The 14,886-nt window shown below is 41.6% G+C and overlaps 1 protein-coding gene across 1 annotated transcript in view; it reads right to left on the reverse strand.

Annotated features, from left to right (window-relative positions):
- Positions 1-14,886, reverse strand: part of KDM5A (lysine demethylase 5A) — a gene marked incomplete at its 5' end in the record, with an annotated part of 47,916 nt that overhangs the window by 11,485 nt on the left and 21,545 nt on the right. The window contains 12 exons of the mRNA XM_017726190.1: positions 7-332; positions 1,329-1,490; positions 2,888-3,067; positions 3,934-4,072; positions 4,609-4,964; positions 7,706-7,820; positions 10,579-10,729; positions 10,980-11,104; positions 11,372-11,553; positions 11,657-11,851; positions 13,062-13,181; positions 13,977-14,139. Coding sequence (XP_017581679.1) covers positions 7-332; positions 1,329-1,490; positions 2,888-3,067; positions 3,934-4,072; positions 4,609-4,964; positions 7,706-7,820; positions 10,579-10,729; positions 10,980-11,104; positions 11,372-11,553; positions 11,657-11,851; positions 13,062-13,181; positions 13,977-14,139 — 2,214 coding nt within the window. The remainder of the gene's footprint in view (positions 1-6; positions 333-1,328; positions 1,491-2,887; positions 3,068-3,933; positions 4,073-4,608; positions 4,965-7,705; positions 7,821-10,578; positions 10,730-10,979; positions 11,105-11,371; positions 11,554-11,656; positions 11,852-13,061; positions 13,182-13,976; positions 14,140-14,886) is intronic.

A 14,886-nucleotide genomic window follows, 5' to 3' on the forward strand; every position in this document is an offset into this window, starting at 1 on the left:
GGCAGCTCCGGCAGGGACCCCAGCAGGGACAGGATGGTCTCCAGCCGCGGCCGGCGGGACCGCATGCACAGGGGACACAGGAACTTCACTTCTTTGGCCTGCCAGCTGGAGCCCTTCTTCTGAGAGCTCGTTTTGGGCAGGGGCACACAGCCACTGTGAAACCAGTCCTTGCACAGCTCGCACTGCAGCATGAACCCGCTGGCAGTTTTGCGGCAGATACAGAACTTGACTTCTTCGATTCGGTCCACCATGGTCATCTTGGCCAGGTTGGCTGCCCTGAGAGCATGCATGGCTTCAATTTCCTTCTGTTCCCGCTCCTTGAATACAGCCACCTGCCCAGCGAGGACAAAAAACATGGCATGACCTTCACAGCTAAGAGACTTTTCATTTTATTAGCAACACAGGAAAAGAAAAAAATCCAGCCAACTCAAACATATAAAGAAATGTAAAACCAGCCCAAAATTTAGGAACTGTGTGATCTAATTGAAATTAGAACTCCTCCTCAGTTGCTCATTACTTCCTAGGGTCCTTCTGATAGAGATGCTATGTAAACTTTAGATAACCTTCTCACCATCTACAAAGTTTCTGAAGTTGGTAATTAAATCTGTCATAAAGCCACCAGAAGAACAGGTTCTGACGCCAGAGAAGAAGTCAGACTCTGTTCCATTCATCAGTTTATTGAGACAATGCAGATGAGCATTGTTTCAGAAGCATCTTGGTGACCACATTTCTCAGACAACTTGCACTTCCTTAATGTTTCCCTTCAGGTAACTACAACCGAGCATACCACAGTCAAATAGACTGTGTATGAGCCATATTAATGAGCCTGCATATATTTCCTTTGTTCCCAGGGAAAGGGCAGCCAGATGACAGCAAATTCTTCTGATAAGTGGCATGAATATCCCCCAAAAAAGAGCAACCAAATAAAACACCCCCTTCAAGCCCAGTGCCCACGACCAAGGATTTGCAGGCTGAGCACAAAATTGACCTAACCAAACGTGTTGGTACTGGTTAAGGCAGAGCTGCACCTCATTACTTCAACATGATTTCAATTAGTGTTAATATTATGAGCAGCCACAGATACTAACCCGAGAGCATTTAAGTCTTACACATACCCAATGGTATTAAATACCAGCAGTTACACTCTGAACTGTGCTTCCCTCTACTTTCACTGCAATTGAAGTTGAACCATACTCGTGTCAAACACCACATTATGAGGTATCTGTTCCAGTGAAATTTATTTATCAGCTCTTCCCTAGGATTTCTAGAAAGATGAGAGACAACTTAAGCCTATGTTATCAGGAGAGAGCACCTTTCATGCTCCTTACCACAGCTGCAGCGTCCCTGGCCTCCTCCAGGCCATCCTCCAGTTCACTTAAGGATTCCAAGTCAAGATCTTTCTCCTTTTCCTTCTCCATCAACTCCTTTGCCCTCTTCCGCCTATTCTTACTGCTCCCATAAACACCGATATCAGTCCGTGGGCTCAGAACCTGTAACCACCAAGCAAACTTATCCTGTCAGAGCCAAGGATGCCAAGGACATCTCATAGAGGAATGACAGCAGTGTCACCAGAGAACAAGAACTACTCAGCAATCAAACACCTTTGATACCTGTCAGTCAATGTTGGGAAAAAGAGAATGAACAGGTAAGGACAGAAGTATCTCATAGTTATGGAATTTGAATGTAACCCGCACCACTGTGACACGGCAGGTCAAACTGACAGCCACTGTTTTCTGATTAAATGACAGAATCTATTCAGATTACACCATCATACATATAGCTAACCAAAATACTACATGCAGTTAGATACTCACAGTTCAACATTCATTTTAAGGGCCTTTACCAAACAAGTCTTAAAAGCTATTTCATATTTACATCAGCAATTTGGTACTTGAAAAACCCCTAAAAGCATGCTATAAGCCTTTTAATATCAGTATGAGAGGCTGCAAAACTCTTTTAAGGACAAGAATAAAGCTTTAAGTCATCTTGACTAGTTGGAATGCATACTTAAATCTAAAATTTAGCAAATTAAATTCAATGTAGGAAAGCTCAAATTTCTACATTTAGGAAAATGCAAAATCTGAACATACTAAATTATTAGTTAGGCAGAATAATATACAGAAAAAGCTGTATCTAGAGTGTATCACAAAGTGAACAAAAACCACTGTGATGCTGTTGCAACCGGGAAAATCCCACTGGAAAACATTAAACATCAGTACCCCTTTGAGACTCAAGATGTAATTACTGCACTTCACATGGTGCTAGGGAAAGTCACAGAGTGGGGATGCTGTCTGGATTTGGACATCTCACTAAAAGTGAAGACAAACTGCAGAGAATTAACAACAGCATAAGAGAATGAAAAATACAGCCTCTGAGAATGCAGCTGAACTGGAACCTTTTTCCTTAGAAAAGGGAAGGCTGTCAAGTAGATATGATAGATCTTCAAACACATGATAGATTTCTATTAAAACAAGGACAGTGACTACATCCACTGAAGTGAAATAAACGGTAGCTAATTTTTCTTATAGTTACACAGTTTATACAATATCTAATCTATTTTCTTAGCATTTAAAACAGTGAGGCAAGTGAAAACATTTATCAATTTGAGACAGGTCTATGTCCATTTCAGGCCTACATTTCTTCAATGACAAAATAATGCTTTACTTTCCCTCTTCCTTCAAAAGTAAGAGATGAGGTTGTCTATACATAAAACAGGACTAACCAAACAGACTTTTTGCCTTTTTCATTCTTTTCACCTGAGAACAGCTGAAATTACATTCTATCCTGAAAAGGAGCTGTAATCCAGTTAACTGAACCAGCACTGAGGGCCATTGGGACCAGTTTCTGACAGAAGTGTGTTCTCCTGACAGGGAAATGTGTTGCTCACCTGCAGCAGACTGTAGCTGGAATTCTTCTTGAGGAAGGTCCTTCCTGTGCGCTCCCTCCAGGCACGAGCTGCAGCCACCTGGGACTCCAGCTGGGGCAGGGCATCCAGGCGCACCGGGATGGGGCGGCCTTTGGCAGACAAGCTCTCCAGCTGCTCCAGGTAGGCATAGTTGCTCCCATTCTGGGGTGAAATAAATCTTTCTAAGCCAACCATTCCACCACTACATCAGTTGCCAGCTTAATTTCAAGCCATACACTATTTTGTCACTGCCTAAAATAGAGTTCCATAGGAAAGGCAAGGAGGGCAGTGTTTCAATTTACTGTTATTTTAAACTATTCTCTCATACAGTTTTTACTTTAACAGTCATTCTGATGTGGCCAGCTGGCTTAGGGAGTAAGACAACAGTCCTTTTCCAGACAATTATCTTCTATGCTATCTGCTTAAATCTAAGAGTTGTATAGGGGCTGATGTGAAATCAATTGGGATTCTCGCTTCAACTCCCAATAAGTACCTGGTATAAGATAAGCAGTTCTAGTACAGTGATCAACACCTAGAAATACCACAGAACTCTGATCAAGTTATGTGGGTAGACTAGTAGAAGGGGAGGTTACTCAACTAACTCATCTGTTTCAGAAAATTATGGCCACCAGTGCCATTAAATCTTACATTTTAGTGAGAAAATACCAAAAAAATTTCCACAACCAGATGCAAAACAGAAAACCTGAGAGCATCCTCTGCTGCAGCTAAATACTTCCAGTGACAGTATGCTGAACAGTTCCAAAACCAAACACCGTATCATAATGAATTTGCTAGCTTTTACATCCACTCTGAAATGCATAAAAGGAAGGGAAATAGAAATTGGATAACCACTGGGGAAACAAACGCACAGGAAGAAAATCAAGTACACAAGATCTGGTAAGCACATTTAAGAGCCATAGCAGGGCTTCTCTTCAGGTCACCTTTGCGAGGAGAGGTGCTAGGAATAAAGGACACATCTAAATAAAAGGATGCAAGCAGAAGATTCCAGTCCCTGCTGTAACCCCTACCTGAATGGCCTCCACTTTGGCTGTCCAGTCTCTAGCCCGCTGCAGGGCTTCTTTCAGTGCCAGCACATTGGGCAGGTAAGCAGGGATGTTCTTTGCTTCATTCACGATGCCCTCCAGAGCCATCATACTTTGGCGTGGTCTAGAGTAAGAAAAACCCAATTCCAGCCTTCTCTCAAAATGCCAGTCATCTAAATCCATAAATTTGACAGGCTGGTGATGCAACTTCATCACTACACTGCAGTGTAGGATACCATGGCTCTATGCTTGGAGGGTGCTACTGGCTACCAAATACAAGGAGGTGAGAAAGCTGATGGACGTGGCACAGTCGAGCTCAAAAGGACACAGCATCACGACCCCTTAACACCAAGAAAGCTGTCTTGTGTAGATAGCATAGTCAGGGTTCTTTGTCGAGGGGGATGAATAGCAAAGACAGCAGCAACACCCACAGCCTCCTGCCACTGTGCAACATGATAGGGAATCAACACTGCTGCCATTCATCAATCTCAAATCCAACTCTTGAGCAATCTAACTGCTGGGAGGTAAATAAAAAACCAACAGCAAAAACCAAAGGCAACTACAGCTTCAAGGACCCAGCTTTTCACCACACTTCTCAAAAGAGGATGAGAAACATGAGCATGTGTGACCTCTAAGAACAGTTTGGAAAGGAACACTCACCTGGCCTGCAGGCAGACCTTGGCCTTCTCCTCCCACCTCTCTGAGACCGTGAGCAGCTCCTGCAGCTCTGCCATGGCTTTTTCTACAGCGTGATGTGGTGCCAAGCCCACACCAGAGTCAATCAGCTTCTTCATCACATCCAGGGTGACTCTCTGGGGATCCAAGAGGGTGGATCTCACCTCATCCAGCCACCGTGCCTGCTGCAGTTCTTGCTTCAACCTTGGCAGTTCAGGAAGTTCAACATAAAGGCCAGAGCCCATGTCTATCAACTCCTGCAGCTTGGAAGAGTCTGGGATCTCATCAATCATAGCTTCTTGAGCACGCTCATGAAATTCTTCCACATCATCGAGCAGATTCTGAAGTAACATACAATACAAATCAATTAGGAAAAAACACCCACAGAATCCAGAACAAAATCCTACTGAGGGATCAGTCAGCTGTGAACTTGTATGTGATCATCACATCATCAGTCCAAGCTTCTACACACAATGCTAGCTAGCTGTCACAAGCCAGCAGGTCTGACAGAAATTAAGTAACAGATCATCTAAACTTATTTGATAGCATAATGTTTCATACCCTATGAATGAGTGGCCTATGAGTGGCACCAAACTCTGCACCTAAAATGGTACAACTGCAAATGACTACAGCTCCCAGCAAGACAGAGTATTTAGCACTGCCCAGTCAACCTTAGCTTTAAAGTAGTGGGAAGAAAAGGGACATCTGCAAACAGGTCATCATTTCAATACAGTGTTAGGGGCATTACAGTAATGACTGCAATACAAAGCAGAAAAAAACATGCTGAGGAGAAATAACAAGCCTGAGATGTATGAGAACACAAATACCAAAGATCACGAAAATAACAATGGCGAAGTTTGAAATTATTATTCCCTAAAGCAGGACCACCACTTCTAAGCATCAGGGCTTTATTGCACTAAAGTAAGAAATGAAAATGCAAAACCCTCTTATTAAGGGAGACAGTTTCACAGAAATCCAACTGCACTTGCTGCAGTTGTCCTCATCCTCATGTTTTGGCACTGCAATGAAAAAAAATCAGACAGCAAACAGACAGGAAAGAATCTCTGCAGGAGATTGATCCAAGGACATTCAACCAGTATACTCAACTGATTCACCCCCAAGTCTCCTCCAAAAAGACAGGCATTTCTGACAGCAAGTCAATGGCACAATGAGGAGCAAACCCTGCATTTCCTAACCCTTAGCTTACTGCCCTTTCTGCCTGATGCTGCTTTTCATGACCGTCTGGAAATCGGAAAGCATTTATAAGAAAGAACAATATCTGCTTTATAAAGATTTTGATTTAGGGAACATACTCTGAACGTTCCATAGTGACAACAGTAAATTATTACAGTTTAATAATTACAATGCCTTTTGTGCTAGAAAATACTCATCATCCAACATGACAATTATTTTGCTATTCACTATGATGGATAATTGCATTCAAATGCCATGCTAAAAGCTAGTGAGTGCTTAGGCATAAATGATCATTATCTGACTTCATTCAGAAACTAAAAGACTACAGTTTGTAATCAGTAAAATGATAATATTTATTTATTGACTAGTGATTATGCTGAAGCTTCAAGAACACGCACATGCATAGGCAGAGGACTTGAACTAGAATCACTTTCCTAGTGCTGAGGGGCGAGGGAAGATAGACTGGTTGGGAGAAAGCATTATACAAAAACACAAGCTAACACTGTTAGGAGTTTATTGTATGCCTGCAGTCCTCTCACTTATGAATTATAGTTTAATTAGAAGCAGGTTTTAAATACATTAGAAACAAAAAAAGCCCTTCTGAGAACAATCTTACAAGGTCTACTAATCGATGATGATAAAATTTCATTAATAAATACTAGTAAGTATTTTTAGGTTGTATGTGGAAAGAAGTGAATTAAAACCATCCTATCATATGAGGATGAGAAAGCACTTTCCACTTTATTAGCTGCTGGGAAACTCATTAAAGAACACCTTTGAAGGACAAAGGTCAGCATCAACAAGCCTGGCAAACCTGCACACTAGAGCCCTATGGTTTTCTGAAGGAACCTGTTTTTGGCAGAAACATGCCAGTATTATAAAAACAGTAAGAAATTCCAATATAAAGTCTCTCTTATCAACACTGAAGTATCATGGAAAAGTTAATATAAAATTAATGAATGAAGGACAAACACTAACATACACTTATGGAAAAGAGGCCTTCTCAAACAAAACTTTTTTTAAATGTATGTTTGGCTATATAGCAGCAGCTGCACCTATAGTAATGTTCAGGATTTTAGGCCCTCTATACAACACTCGTAAAACTGTACAAGCAAAGCATACAGGTTAATAAGTGATTAACATACACCTCAAGAAGCATTTCTCTAGGCAAAAAAATCTTTGTTAAGGATGTTTCTTAAGGAGTTTTCTAGAAGTTGGTTAGTAGGTGAAATACTATTTAGTATTTCATCACCAGTGACAGAGAAACAAATTAAGATTGCTGCTGAAAACACTTGCTATAATGCAGAGTGCCAGGATGATAAATGGTAATAGCAGCCAGGGGAATCAGCATGATCTGGATTACTTATTAGTCTAGATTCACTCACAGACAGGTGCAAAGATAAATATGAAGGGCAAGAGATGCAGGCCATGCATACAGATGAAGAAGGCTGTAGCCTGGAAAGCAAGGCTGAGATGTATTTACAGAATAACTGACAACGTGGCACTGCTTTCCTGCTGCCCTGAGAAAGCACACCAGGGAAACCTTCAGAGGTTTCTACAAAAACATGTAGAGGGTAGGATTCACCCAGAAACTTCACCTCTGCAGAGAGCATTAATGATGATGGAATAAGAGTAACCGGTTCAGAGATTTAAAACTGGGCTGCCTGGACAGTGACAGGGGAAGGGGATGTTATATCTTTGTTTCGCTGCACCACCACATCTGACAATGCCTGTTGCAACAGGCACCCTAAAAAAGTGCACATATTTACAACAGAAGCTTTTCATCTCCACTCCAGGCAAAATTATCTGTTAAAAAAAACCATACTACCATAAATCCAGAACAAAGTTAAAAAGCACAACATTATCAGAGCAGCAGATGCAATCTTACCTTTACTTGTCGGGCCTGGCTGATAACACACGGCAAGCTGAACAACTGCTGCACAAATGCTTTAAGCTCCTCCATAGTCAGCTTGGTCCGTGTCCTTCCACTGTCTTGGCTCACTCTGCTGTACAAATGGGCATAATTAAGTATTAGGTGAGAGATAAGATGATGATCCTTGGATTTACTCAGTGACAGAAATTATCTATCAGGATTACTGAGAAGTTACCAAAAACATTTCATCACCTAAGAATTCAAAAAGACAAACTTAATCCAAACTGAACAAAAATTCCAAAATCTTGAAAACAAGATTTAATACAATTTCCCTAAGCACCTTCAGGATAATTTACCCTGCCCTTTGGGGGTACCATTGTCTAGATGACTTTCAAACTGCTACAAACAGGTAAAAGAATTTAGCCCCATAAAGTTTGCTTTAGGCAGCTCAGAAGTTGATTGCCATGCCAGGCACTGACAAGAAGTCTGAAATATGTGACAGCAACAAGCTCCCAACACAAGTCTTATTTTCTAGTGCTTTCTCTCTTGTAGCAGAGAACTGCTGAAACCAGCCTTGTAACAGAGGACTGCTATTGAGCGGGACAGGTTCTGCAAAGACATTTCCATTAAATAGCACTCAAAGCAAGTGTAACGAGCCCACTGAATGGGGTAAAACACTTAAAGTGACACACTGCACAAATTAAATACTTAGTGTACAGATCACTGGCAGGCACAGCTTCCCAAGTACAACAGATTTCAAATACTGAAGAGCTGTTCCCTGCTAACGAGTCTACATTTTAACACTACAGAAACAGTAAAGAAGAACAATGGATGGACTTACATAAAACTGTAAATGTAAAATTAGATTAATGATCGAATATAATTACACACCAGTTAAACCTCAGAGTGGAAGAAAAAATCCTGCAGGCTTTGACTTGCTCCAACAGACAGTAAGGAGACCTGCTGTGCCCCCAAAATCCCTGAGTGAGGGCAAACAGGGTACAGGGCTCCAAGGGACAGGACTGTGAGAGGGCACACTCAGCAGTGTCACACTGGCATGCTGGCCCTAGCCCAACCACAGACTGCCACAGCACGAGATGCTGCACAAAAAGGTACAACTATCCCTACCTGTGGAAACTCACATCTTCCAGGAGAAGGCAAAGATCTAGGAGTACAATATTGCACACAACTTCACAGCTTCACATTATTCATTTTTTGGGTTTATTCATGAGATGGCTAAGGCACAGATTTTCTTTTGCTCATCTGACCATGAGTTTATTGCTGCATTAACCCCTGCCAAATTACTCTGTGTGAACACTTGTTTTTAATTTGCCTTTTTAATAACCTTATCCTTTCTGTAAATGTGATCCTTCTCCAGGTGTTAAATATGAACATAAATGTTACAGAAGCAGCTGAATTTGACCTTTATAATTACACTGCCTAGCACTGTTCAAAGAAGTTCCAAAATCTTCCTCAAACCTCAATTTTGTAAGATATTTTTAGTTACCATACAACAGTCCTCAAATGTATATACAAGTCCTTTTTTTGCCTCATAAAATTCTTTTATCTTTAGATCAGACATGACACTGAAAGTTGCTGAATCTTTCTACCCCTTGTCCTTCTTGGGGTAGTTCCAGAAGCCCACCAAATCATTAACTGAAGAGTTATTTCTTCTTACATATATATAATGATATCTATCTACCTATCTATCTCAGCAACTGAAGGACTGTTGAGAGAGGGCTGACATACTCCAAGAGCAGGAGGAAGAGGAGGAAGCAGCAACAGACCAGGAACTCCTGGGAGCTACCACAATAACTGAAGTTCACTAGAACAGGGCAATGCAACCCCTGTCATGCTGCTTCCCTTGCCTAGGCCAGAGTTCTAAGTGAAAAATACTTCTAAAGCAGTAGGGTCCTACAACCAATAAAAAACAAACAGGAGAGCCTTCTTTAGCCTCCCAATACAGAAAAAAAGCTTCTCTATTGTGTATTAGCTTTCCAGTTGGAAGATTGTTACACTTGGATCTGTGGTGCAACTAACATTTTAGTATTTTTAACTCTCTCAGAAAGTCTTACGTAATACACAAAAACCACACGCACAAGAAATACAACCAACTACTAAACCAAATCTTATCATCAACAGAGGAACTGCAGGCTACATAAATTTACCATACAACTGCTGCCACAAGACTTATGGTCACCTCATCGAATTATTTTCTAGGGGACTTTTATTCAGTGCACAAAACATACAGGAGAGAGGGAAGAACGTGCTCCTGAAGGCTCACGAGAGCAGAACAAGGCCCACATCCAGCACACTGCTGAGGCAGGGCCAGGGGACAGAGTAACACTGAGGCAGCCACAGGCAACAGAGAGAACCAAGGGAGTTACACTGCCCCAAGTCACTGAGGCAAGCCACTACTTTTCAGCCACACATCACTGCCTCCCACGGTCCTTCCCAAGAAGTAACAGATTGGCTCAAGCTGTGGACTGTTCTTGCTCTCTGTACTGCTGCGCTCCCCCAGATCCTTTTGTCACAAACACCCAAAGTCCAAACTTTCCTTACATTTTTTCCTCTAGCTGTCTTTCCCTAAAAAAAATCCCTACAACTCCCCCACACGTTCAGTGAAATACTTCATCAGCAATCAAACACAACTTCTCCAAAGGATTTCACATTTCAGTACATAAGTCAGCTGACACTCCAACTAAGTCCACTTCTCTGGCCCTTTGTGCCACTGTATCTGCCTCCTCCCCTCCCTACCTCTTCATTAGTCACAGCACTAAGGAAAGGAAACACTGAAGGAAGTTTGCACACAGGGTTCTTAACTCTTCCAAGTTCAACAAAGTAACACAGAGACAGATGGAAGGCACTGAAAAAAATGCCTATCCTACCTGTGTTTTTGCTTTTTGCTCAGAAGGAGCTGAGCTACTGAAGCACAGGTCTCTGCTTCTTTCACAGCATCTCGGAGCCTGCGGAAAAGATCATTCTCCGGGTATTTCCTGTCTTCAGCATCCTCCAACATTACTCTCAGCTCAATCACATCTGTAATAAGAGTACATAAATAATTTGTATGTGAAAACAAGAGAGATTTTAGATTGCTTCAAAGGCCTTCAATCAAGGTTCCAACAGGGTAGTTCAATTTGAAATACACAATGGTAATTTGCATTATACTCTTGCATTAGCTCATTTCTTTTTTCCAATACCCAAAACACAGTATTTCTCTCATTCAATGAGAGGAAAGAACAAATGTAGGAGTTTCAGGACATCCTATTAAGAATGACAGAAGTCTGACCTTTCTTGTGGTTGAGATTGGCAGACAGAGCCTCTGTAACTCTACTGACCCAAGTGTCGTAAGACTGTGCCCTCACTTTCACTCCATACAACAAAGAAGGAAGGTCTTCTAGTGGATAGCGGTACCTGAAGGTGTGGAAAGAGAAGACAGAGAAAGTATTAATGCCCACATGAAAGTCAGGGTATTGCTAATATTGAGGTTTTCCAGCTACAACAAGGCCAGAAAAACAGAACACATACAATACCTGTTTGCCTGAGAACCAAGAAACAAAGAGGATAAAAATACTCCTTAAGGAAGAGAGGAAGAGGAGTGTGACCAAATGTATTTGGCCACTGGTCTACAGCAACCTATTAGATATGGAAGAAAAGTAGACAAAAAAAAATCCTGTGTACCTCAGACACTTCTTCTGCATGGGACAGGGACATAAATCAGAGGGATGGTATAAGCACACCAGGCGCTCGGGATTACAGGAACACGTAAGAGCTGACAAGAAGCACGTGGTTCTGCAAGCTGTGCACTGACGTTCATCATCTGGAACCAGTTCAAACACCTCTTCTTCAGACATCAACACTCCCTGACAAAAAAAATTAGCCACTTGCTCAAAAATTCTAATGCAAGCAGGGGAAGAGGGAAGAAAAAGTTCTTTTGCAAGCAAAGGGTTGTCTCTTATTACTCACCATCTGCACAACAGACTCCCTCAGCCGTGTCTCTTCCTCTATCAACAGAGTCATCTCCTTGCAGACCATGGCAGCCAACCCAACATCCAGGCACTCTGGATCTGCAGCCATCTTGAAGATCAGCTCTTCGTGGGAGAAAACACAGTGACGTCCCAGCCTTCGGTAGTGGCTCACACACTGACGTCCAATGGGAAGCTACAGAAAACCACACCATCATCATCCTGGGAAAAAATCATCTCTTAGCTTCCATTTTCCTTCCTTTGTCAAAAACTGGGAAAAGACTGAGACTAAGAGTTGTATTTGATGGGACAGAGAAATTTGTAACAACCTTAAATCATGTCACAGATGAGGAGAAAGAGGGTATCAATGCTGGGGAGAGGCATCTTCCATAACCTTACACACCTAACTTACAGACAAAAGTTTAAGAGTAGTCCTAAGCTCTTTTTACTTCCCATGGCAAGAAACTGGCACCAAAAAGAAGTCATCTGGTCTACACCAAGGTGAAAACATTGCCCTGTGGATATTACTGTGTGGAATGTCTATGTCCAAGCATAAGATTCCTAGTTAACCAAAACTGGTATCACTCATTTTGTGCCTTTTAAAGCAAAAAGCAGCTAAATGGATTTGCCGCACATATTTCTGGTTACATTTTGCATAAGCAAAGGAAATTTCATGTGGCTGGTGCAAGTTTAGCAGTTTTTCACAGAGGTTACACACATATTACATCATGAGCACTGGAGAAAAAAAAAGAGCACTAACACACTGCCAGTCCTGCAGACAATTTTTCTGGTAAGTGAATATACGCCTCTGAAAAAGGGCTAAAATTTCCATTTGTAGTTTAAAAAACAAAGCTAGATAAACTAGAGATGAGATCATAACTTCCAACTGTAAACCCTGGATAGTAACAGAACACTCCTTTGACAATTTCCTGAGCAATCCACGTGAGCTATGCACTGGTGTGGCACAGCTATTAGAACAGCCCTAACATGATCAAAAGGCACAATGACCTGCCACAAAGGACGAATGAAGACTGTCATAAGCCCATCTCCAACACTCAAATGACAACAGCACTTCAAGACAGGACACAGACCTGTAACAAATTCAGAAAGCGGCATCACAGAAGTACTAGCTAAAGGTACCGTGAGATGCCACTTTTTGGTTAATCAGCAATTAAAAAGGAAGAACATGCACCAAAGTTTCAGTCTGAAGTTGCCTAAAATTATGTGCTCACCAAAATTACTTTGTATAATGGAAACTTCCCTCAGTTTCTAACTGCTGTCCCAAGAACTATAAACATAAAATACACTATTTAACTGAAAAAACTACTCAGGTAGTTAAGCTACTAACATACCACTTTCAAAGGTCACTGACCAGAGACATAGCAAATATATACAAAAGAACAGACCCAGTCAGCAGTGCAGAAGTTCACAGCTTCAGCAAAGTTATATCCCTGGTTAAATCCAGAGTGATAGGCACGAGGAAAGGTCACAACAAACTCGCCAGCACACTGATTGGTCCTGAAAACCTAATAAAGGAAGGATAAAGGAAAGAAAAAATACGTAACGTGCAACAGCTTAAGACACAAAAGAGCAAGATGTTTGAACACCACTTTCTGTACCCACAGAACACTACAGGCAACACAGCTAACCCAACAGTGGTAAGGATTGTTTCTGCCTTCTTAACGTGAATACTCAATTTACAGCCTTATTCAAAAAAAGCTGAATATATAAGCCAACAGTTGGAAATTGTCTTTACGAATCCCAAAAGGGATGTTTCTCTATCATCATTTAATCCATTGTACCACAAAGCACAAAAGCTTCTGGAAAAAAGTTTATGGTTTACTTTGCTGGGGTATTTGCCAGGGAAGCAATTTATCCTGAGACAAAAGCCAATGACAGTGACTGCTGCTTAGGGATCTGCAGTCAATTATGTCTGGTCAGAAAACCATTCTGTAATGCTGAGATTTCTACTGAACATAAGACAAGTATTTTACTGTCAAAAGCTTTTAAAGGCATTTCATACAAACTTGCTGTTACAAGATTTTTTTTTATTAAAAATTAAGTGTAATACACAATGTACGCTTGCTCTAGAAAGTATTTTATGCAGGAAGCTTGGCACACTCACTTCTATTTCCTGGTTAGTCTAGGGAAGAGTCTAGAAAACAGCTTTAAAAAACACCCTGTAAGTAATGAATATGCAAATGCCCACCATACAAATTCTTCAGAGTTATGCCAAACCATTGTTATACAGATCTGGCAGAGAAGGAAAGAAAAAGAGCACACAGAAGTACTTATGTAAGAAATGCTTGTGTGCTACTCACTGGTACGCCATGTTCCATCAGCACATTGGGGTTCATAATAGTGACCAGCTGGTGCAGGAGATCAGGCTGGGATTCAAACAGCTCAGGAGCCAATTCCTTCATCACATCTTCCAGCTGCTCTGCTGCATGAGAGGGCACACCATACCATGTCTTCGGCTCTCCCCTACCAAAACACAAGCACAGGAAGGAACACAATGAGAGGGAACTGATGGCACCACCCAGCTGCAAAGTACACCTCACAGCCAGCAGCACTGTCCTCATAAGCCACTTCACATCTAGATTTAAAAAGTGTCTTTAAATCAACAAGCATCTTCTCCAGGACATACTATTCTAATCTGAAAAAGCAGTTACAGTCCAACACAATTCTCAACGTACCTGACAGTAGATTTACCTTGACAAGCCTAACATGGAACATAATTGTCACTTACCATGCTCCAGAGGGGTAAAATGGGCAATTATTTTCCTTCAGAAAGAAGGAATTAAGTTTAATAAATAAAAGCTTGGCTGTCACAGCTACAGTTTAAGAGAGCTCATGGTACTCCTTCACTCAGTTAGGCTTGGAGGAGTCATATTCCTAAAACCAACAGAACAGTGTACCAGCCATGGGAGTAAAACACATGCAATCTTTCTAATACTCACAACTAATTACTAAAAACCTGTGATCCACTGGACTATTAAGATGAAAAATGCCAAATAACAGGGATTAGTTAAGTACAAGGTTACAAAAATATTAACAAGACCAAAACTATACAAATCATTACTCAAGCACTATCCCAGTCCTTTCTTAACCAAGATAAACGATCACGACCCAGCATGTGCAGTGCTGGGATGCGTTTTCAGAAGGCATTTCAGTGCTGACTTGGCGTCCCGCGGCTGCGCTCCCGCAGCGCGCAGAGCGGCGCTCCCGCGG

This window comes from Corvus brachyrhynchos, unplaced genomic scaffold (assembly GCF_000691975.1).
Source record: "Corvus brachyrhynchos isolate BGI_N302 unplaced genomic scaffold, ASM69197v1 scaffold191, whole genome shotgun sequence".
Classification (NCBI taxonomy): Eukaryota; Metazoa; Chordata; class Aves; order Passeriformes; family Corvidae; genus Corvus; species Corvus brachyrhynchos.